This window comes from Mus pahari, chromosome 7, assembly GCF_900095145.1.
Source record: "Mus pahari chromosome 7, PAHARI_EIJ_v1.1, whole genome shotgun sequence".
Classification (NCBI taxonomy): domain Eukaryota; kingdom Metazoa; phylum Chordata; class Mammalia; order Rodentia; family Muridae; genus Mus; species Mus pahari.
The window spans coordinates 38217506-38225737 of NC_034596.1; the positions used below are offsets into that span (position 1 = coordinate 38217506).

Consider the following 8232-nt stretch of genomic DNA (forward strand, 5'->3'; position numbering starts at 1 on the left):
AGGAGGAGGAGGAGGAGGAGGAGGAGGAGGAGGAGGAGGAGGAAGAGGAAGAGGAAGAGGAAGAGGAAGAGGAAGAGGAAGAGGAAGAGAAGAGGGGGCTGGAGAGATGCAATTGCTGCTCTTTCAGATGGCCAGAGTTCCATTCCCAGCACTCACATTGTACCATTCCATCTGTAAAAGTTAAAGTTCGCATCCTGGTGATGCAAACTGCCTTTGAGGTACTTGTGCTTGGCCATTTGGAAGGGTTTAGATAGTGGAGCCTTATTCTTCTTATTATTTTATTTATTTATTTATTTATTTATTTATTTATTTATTTATTTATTTTAGTGGAGCCTTATTAGAGGAGATACACCGTTGGGGACAGGGGTTGATGTTTGTGGTGTAAGATTTGGCCTCTCAGCTTCCTGCTCCCGCCACCGTGCCTGTTGCTTGCTGCCATGCCTCCCCGGCATCATGGGCAAACTCCCTTTTCCTTAAGTTGCCCTTTGCTGTGTTTTTATCACAGCAACAGAAGAGTTACTAACACACCTTCAATGCATACAGACAGCCCCAGTAAACTCATTGGTTCACCAAGCTGGGTTTGAGAGCCGTCATTTCTTTTGGTCTGTCCGGGTGGGGTGAATAGACATTTTTTTTTTCATGTCTCCACAGGAAAAGTCATAGGATACCCCTTCCCACAAGCTCAGCCCCAAACACCCAAAGGAGTCTTATTCTCATCAGCACCTCCACCTCCTCTGCTTCTAAATGAACTTAAATAAGAAACATTGCAAAGACACAAAGTTCCATTTCTTATTTAACTGCTGAAGACAAGACAGGCGTGGTGGCACATGCCTGCCTATACTCCCAGAACTCGGAGGCTGGGACAAGAGGATTTCAAAGTCAGGGATAGCCTGGCCTACATGGTGAGATCTGCTTCAAAAAGAGAAAACTTGTCAGGTGCCAAAAACATAAAAGGGCAGAAGAAATGACAAGATGGAAGAGTCAAGAGTCTAGTCAAAATGATGTCAAAGATAACCCCCTCCCTATCCCCAGCTCCGTGTAGCTTTCTGTAGTATGAAAGAATATAGCAATAATTCCCAATAACAGTAAAAAAAAAGGGGGGGTCATCTAAGAGAGAACTGTGGTAGCTCCGATGGAGGAGACTACACACACACACACACACACACACACACACACACACACACATCTCACTTCAGATAAACAGCTCCTTTTCCCCTGTCCAGACAGAACGGTGACACGATCAGCTTAGGGGTCTCTAGTCTGAGGTGCAGGTATGGGAAAACCTCTGTGTCACCACTTAAGGGTGACATGTATTGCCCAGGTCAAGAGCAAACCGGGCAGAAGCTAGCCAGCATCAACAGGGCAGGGTAACCCACTGTCACAGCCCCAGAGCTAGCTCTAGCCATTAGCGCGAGCCCTTGCTACTTGGAACAAACTTCTGGGAGATATGCAAATGAGGAAACGTGAGGTGGCATTTAAACCTCAGGAAAATGCGTGTATATCTAAATGTGATGAAGATATTTATATGTTGAATAAAGAAAACTAAAATTAAGTAGGCCGCGTTGCCTACAATTTGGCAGCAGAGGCTCCAGGTGACAAAGTAAGGGTTTATATAAATATTTAACATAAATGTAACCTGACGATGTGGGAGCATGCCCTGGACTGGTACCCAAGGACCGGGTCCAGGAGCAACAAAGTGCGCTTAAGGCATTGGGTCTCCTGCTGGCTTCTCCTGGAAATTGTGATAGCTAGGACTCACTAAGTCCAGAAGCAACAACTATTAAGGACGCACACACAGAGTAGAAACAGACCCACCTGAAGTACTCACTTATTAGGAAGATGGCGAAGAAGACCAAAGCCAGGCTGACCGTCAACACCAGGAGCAGCCCCACAAAAAACAGCCCCCGCCTTCCATTTCCTGGGGTTGTGCCAGCGTTGGGGAGTTTGTCCTCTAAAGCTGATAGGAAACAAAGTGACAGAATCTCTGCATCTCACAGAGATGTGACAGGCACACTCATTTACCCTGGACAGCCCTGAAAAGTGACTTCTGCATTCAGGCTGCCTTTGGACAAGCACTTTTGGAACTGTTTACCTTCTCTGTTGGAATTCAAAAAAAAAAAAAAAAAAAAAAGAATAGGGTTGAGCTATGTCCTTGAGCCTGTTTGGAAGGTTCTCTGAAAACTGTTCACTGTGGAATAGAGCACATGGATTACTCTTTGGAGAAGGAATAGAAAATTGCTGAGGCTGGACTGGCCGTCTCCTAGGCAACCTAAACAGAGCTAGGTATGTGATGCCTTCCCTGAGTGGAAGACCAAAAGCTGTGTGGTGTATCCCAGGAAACTGCTTTTATTATCAGAATAATCTCTCAGGTTTATATCCATTTAGACAAAAGAGCGCCTGGGGTATTTTGGTTTCTTAAAGCTATTTCCAAGATAGATCTGCTTAGAAACCAGCTCTACTCAATGCTCTGTGCTGAGAATTGCCTCTCGTTAGCTACTTTGTAACTCTTAGGTGCCTAAAAGCTTACAGATAAACTTAAACAAGAGCCATGAACCCCTGGAGTAAGGAGAATGCCAGATTACATTTTTAGATTCTCCTCCTCTGCTTGATTATCTAATCAAGTACATCCCATGTTCCGGTCTGTCAGCAGCTGCTGCTTCCTAACCCACACCACACCACACCGCAGCTGACACCAACACCTCCCTTCCCACTGCACTAAAACCAGGCGAGGATCTGAACAAAAGGAAGAGCCCAGGAAAAGAGGAGAATGGAAATAGCAGTTATAGAACTGGGCAGGAAGTATGGAGTGTGCATGAAGCAAATGGCAAATGGACCATTCATGCCTATGTTAGGATAGTCATCAGTTAAGCTAGAAAAGATGGGGCCCAGGGGCCCCGAAATGCCTGGTTTCTAACACTTGGAGAGCAAGAGCCACTGTGTATTCAGGAGGTTTGGGGGTTGTTCTCATGTCTCTTCCAATACTTTAATTGGAAAATTTGTAATTTTTAAGTAGAGAAGGGAGTTGACTTTGTGTACAACAGAATTTTAATGATTTTTAAAATAAGTGGATGACTGTGTTAAGCATTTTTTTTTCAGGATTCTCTGATAAAACAAGACCCCTGGGAAGCAGAGATTATAAAAAAAACCTAACTGTGGTCACCAAAAGGCATAACAGCCAAGGGGACTGAGCAATCCTTGTACCCAGTAACAGAACACCATAGATTCCTCCTTAAGAGCTTTAAAGGGAAAAATGCAGGGTCTTACTATGCGAGCAGGCTACCAGGAACTACCTATTATAGCCCAGGCTGACCTTACATTTATGATCTTCCCGCCGCACCCTTCCAAGTGTTGGAAATATAAGCAAGGGCCACTATGCCTAGCTTCTCTTGGGAATTTTGATGAGTTCAGCCCTTGCCAAGGAAGTCAAGAACACTTTGACAGATTGGGAACCTGAAACAAAAGCTGCTAAATGATAAACAACATTTCCAGTGTCCAGTGATTGCAGATGCCCACCCAGTCCCCACTGCATGAAACACATCCACCACGCCCTTGATATCTTTAGGAAGTCCCAAGGCCATGCTTCCAGGACCATACATACAGAATAGATGTTGTGATTCCGTCGGACAGAGATTGAGTTTGTTTAAGTCATTTATGGAATCCACAACATAGAGTCTTCCTTCTTCGTGGATGCCCTGAGACCCAGCATCCTGAGAAGAATGAGTCATTGTGCCTGAAAAGAAAGCACCAACATTAGGAAGAAGAGGCTTTGCTGGGAAGCTGAGCAAGCCAGAGCATTGGGAAGCTGGAGAGGCACACGAGTTCCCAACCACGGATGCTGGGCTAGGGGTAAGACATGCTGTCTAGAGGAAAGCGTTCCTTGGTTGGACAATGGAGTGGGTGCGCTTTTGCCTCTGTTGCCAGAGCCAAGTGTGTGGCTAGCTTATAGCCGTTCATACCTGGCTTATCTGTAACGCCCTCTCTCCTCCTTGGCTTGCCCACTTCTATCTTGTTTCCTCTGGGTCTGGGTTTTTTTTTTTCATAATTGCCTCTCAAAATGTTTTTTTTTTTCCTATTACATGGTTCCTAGTTTAATATGCTTCAAGTCCTCAGTGCAAAAACACGACTTATAAAGACAAAATAAGCTAGTCAACAAAATGACCATAAAACAGACAGACCAATATTTAACTCTGAGCCCTTCTAATTTCCTAATTTAACACACACACTCACACACAAAAACAATGTAATCTTGGGGCCTGGCAAGATAGCTCAGTTCTTGCTACCAAGCCTGACAACCTGAGTTGGATCTCAGAAATCCATATGGTGGAAGGAAAAAAAGGAATCTCCCAAGCTGCCCTCCGACCGCCACACAGCACTTAAGCACCGCTCCTACATGCACAAGGTAAATAACGTAAAAAATACTCATTGACATTTTTATATTTTGTCCTCAAATATATCGTTTAGTCATTAGATGCAGGCTGTGGCTTTCCAGGACCAACCCTTAGCAAACACGGGTACTAACAACTTGCCATTGTTATTTCTATTTTCTGCATGAGTGTTTGCTTGCATGTGTGTATGTGGACCGCATGCATGTCTGGTGCCCAAGGAAGCTAGAAAAGACAGCTGGATTTCTTGAAACTAAAGTTAAGGTAGTTTGTAAGCTACTACTGGATCTGAACCCAGGTACTCTGCAAGAACAGCGACTGCTCTTAACGGCTGGGCCATGTCTCCAGCCAGTAGAAAGAGGAATCTTGATTGTCCCAGGACTTCTGCTCTGTTCCATCGGTTTTCTAAGAAACTAAGATCACCTATATAACAGGTACTTTTTCAGCTGAGGTCTACATGTAAGGTAACATCCTCTTGCAAAAGCACAACTTCCACCCTGAAGAGCCTGACTAGATTAGATAAGTCTAGAGTGACACCTCTTTAATGCATGGCTGGAAAGATGGCTCGTTGTGTAAATTGAGTCAGGACAAGTAATGAGGTCCTGACTTCACATCTCGGTACAGAAAAGCAGGGTGCTGCCCATCTAGAACCTCAGTGATGGGTGACAGTAGAGACAAGCCGATTGCCGGGCTTCATTAGCCAGCCAGTCTAGCCAAAGCAGTGAGCTCCAGGTTCATTAAGAGACCCTGTCCCAGGGTAGAAAGAGAAGACACAGGACAGTGACCTCCTGCCCCCCCCCACACACACACACACTAACTAACCTAATAAGAGATTCTGGAATTCTGGATCATTGAAAGATGCAAAAATGCTTCCAAGACACAAAGGCATTTTAGAAAGACAAGGCGGGGGCTAGTGGGATGGGTCAGGTTTTATGGGTGAGTGCTGATCTTTCAGAGGACCTGAGTTCAGTTCTCAGCACCTGTATCTACTGGCTTACAACCAGCTGCAACTCCTGCTCCAGGAGATCCAACTCTCTCTTCTGGCCTTTTTAGGCACCTGCACTCACATGCACATACTTAGACACATGTATTCACAATTAAAATAATTCTCAGGAAGAGCAAGAGGATGCAGTAAATGTGTCTGCCTATAGGAGGCAACAGAAGTCTTCCTGATACCATTCTCTTGAAGAGATTTAAGACCCAACCATAGAGTTAAAAGAAACTAAATAGGGAAGAGTACAAATATATCCATAGAAAATCGAGGGGGAATGTATGACATACTTATTGGGCTCCTTGAACGACACTATTAAGAAGCAAAAGCCTTGGGGCTGGAGAGATGGCTCAGCCATTAGGAAAGCCTGCTGATCTACCAGAGGACCTGAGTTTGGTTCCTAGCACTCATGTCAGGCAGCTCGAAACCACCTTTGATTCTGGCTCCAGGGGATCCAACTTCCTCCTCAGGCCTGTGAGCACCTACACAGGTGAGGCTCATATGCGCATGTGCAAGGGAGAAGTGGAGGATTTCCAAGTAGCTCCTACTAATTTAGTGGTACCTGTGTTAAACATATTCATAGATCCCTAGCTAAGAAACACTGTAAGATCAAAAAGTCACATAAATAACCCCCTTTAAAAAATAAAGCAGAACACAGGTAAACAGGTAGAAGTCCTTAAAGAGGAAACACAAAAAATCCCTTAAAGAATTACAGGAAAACACAACCAAACAGGTGAAGGAAATAAACAAAACCATCCAGGATCTAAAAATGGAAATAGAAACAATAAAGAAATCACAAAGGGGGACAACCCTGAAGATAGAAAACCTAGGAAAGAGGTCAGGAGTCATAGATGCAAGCATCACCAACAGAATATAAGAGATAGAAGAGAGAATCTCAGGGGCAGAAGATGCCACAGAAAACATTGACACAACAATCAAAAAAATGCAAAATGCAAAAAGCTCCTGATCCAAAATATCCAGGAAATCCAGGACATAATGAGACCAAACTTTAGGATAATAGGTATAGAAGATTCCCAATCTAAAGGGCCAGTACATATCTTCAACAAAATTATAGAAGAAAACTTCTCTAACCTAAAGAAAGAGATGCTCATAAACATACAAGAAGCCTACAGAACTCCAAATAGACTGGACCAGAAAAGAAATTCCTTCTGTCACATAATAATCAAAACACCAAATGCATTAAACAAACAGAGAATATTAAAATCAGTAAGGGAAAAAGGTCAAGTAACATATAAAGGCAGACCTATTATAATTACACAAGACTTCTCACCAGACACTATAAAAGGCAGAAGATCCTGGGCAGATGTCATACAGACCCTAAGAGAGCACAAGTGACAGCCCAGGCTACTATACCCAGCTAAACTCTCAATTACCATAGATGGAGAAACCAAGATATTCCATGACAAAACCAAATTTACACAATATCTTTCCATAAATTCAACCCTACAAAGAATAATAGATGGAAAACTCCAACACAAGGAGGGAAACTACATCCTAGAGAAAGCAAGGAAATTATCTTCTTTCAACAAACCAAAACGAAGATAGCCATACAAACATAATTCCACCTCTAACAACAAAAATAACAGGAAGCAACCATCACTTTTCCTTAATATCTCTTAACATCAATGGACTCAATTCCCCAATTTTAAAAAAAAACAGACTAACAAACTGGAGACATAAACAGTAAGACCCAACATTTTGATGCATAAATGAAATGCACCTCAGTGACAAAGACAGACACTACTTCAGAGTAAAAGGCTGGAAAAAAATNCCAAGCAAATGGTCCCATGAAACAAGCTGGAGTAGCCGTTCTAATATCGAATAAAATTGACTGTCAACCAAAAGTTATCAAAAAAGATAAGGACACTTCATATTCATCAAAGGAAAAATCTAACAAGAAGAACTCTCAATTCTGAGCATCTATGCTTCAAATGCAAGGGCACCTACATTCATAAAAGAAACTTTATTAAGCTCAAAGCACACATTGCACATCACATAATCATAGTGGAAGACTTCCACTCCCCACTTTCAGCAATGAACCGATCATGGAAACAGGAACTAAATACACAGTAAAACTAACAGAAGTTATGAACCAAATGGATTTAACAGATATCTATAGAACATTTCATCCTAAAACAAAAGAATATACCTTCTTCTCAGCACCTCATGGTACCTTCTCCAAAACTGATTATAATTGGTCACAAAATAGGCCTCAAGAGATGCAAGAAGATTGAAATAATCCCACGCATCCTATCAGATCAGCACAGACTAAGGCTGGTCTTCAATAACCACAAAAACAATGGAAAGCCCACATACCCAATGGAAACTGAAACTCTCTACTCAATGATAACTTGGTCAGGGAAGAAATAAAGAAATTAAAGACTTTTTAGAATTCAATGAAAATGAAGGCACAACATACCCAAACTTAGGGGACACAATGGAAGCAATGCTAAGAGGGGAACTCATAGCTCTGAGTGCCTCCAAAAAGAAACTGGAGAGAGCATACAATAGCAGCTTGACAGCACACCTGAAAGCTCTATAACAAAAAGAAGCAAATACACCCAAGAGGAGTAGACAGCAGGAAATAATCAAACTCGGGGCTGAAATAACCAAATAGAAACAAAATATACAAAGAATCAACAAAACCAGGAGCTGGTTCTTTGAGAAAATCAACAAGATAGATAAACCCTTAGCCAGACTAACCAGAGGGCACAAAGACAGTATCCAAATTAATAAAATCAGAAATGAAAAGGGAGACATAACAACAGAAACTGAGAAAATTTAAAAAAAAATCATCAAATCCTAATACAAAAGCCTATACTCAACAAAATTGGAAAA

At 42.4% G+C, this 8232-nt stretch overlaps 1 protein-coding gene across 3 annotated transcripts in view; it reads right to left on the reverse strand.

Annotated features, from left to right (window-relative positions):
- Lsmem1 (leucine rich single-pass membrane protein 1) overlaps positions 1-8232 on the reverse strand; it is a 17980-nt gene that overhangs the window by 3269 nt on the left and 6479 nt on the right. For all 3 annotated transcript variants that reach the window (XM_029541018.1, XM_029541019.1, XM_021202565.2), the window contains exons 2-3: positions 3599-3730; positions 1829-1957 (exon numbers count right to left, since the gene is read on the reverse strand). In XM_029541018.1, the coding sequence (XP_029396878.1) occupies positions 1829-1957; positions 3599-3730 (261 nt within the window). The remainder of the gene's footprint in view (positions 1-1828; positions 1958-3598; positions 3731-8232) is intronic.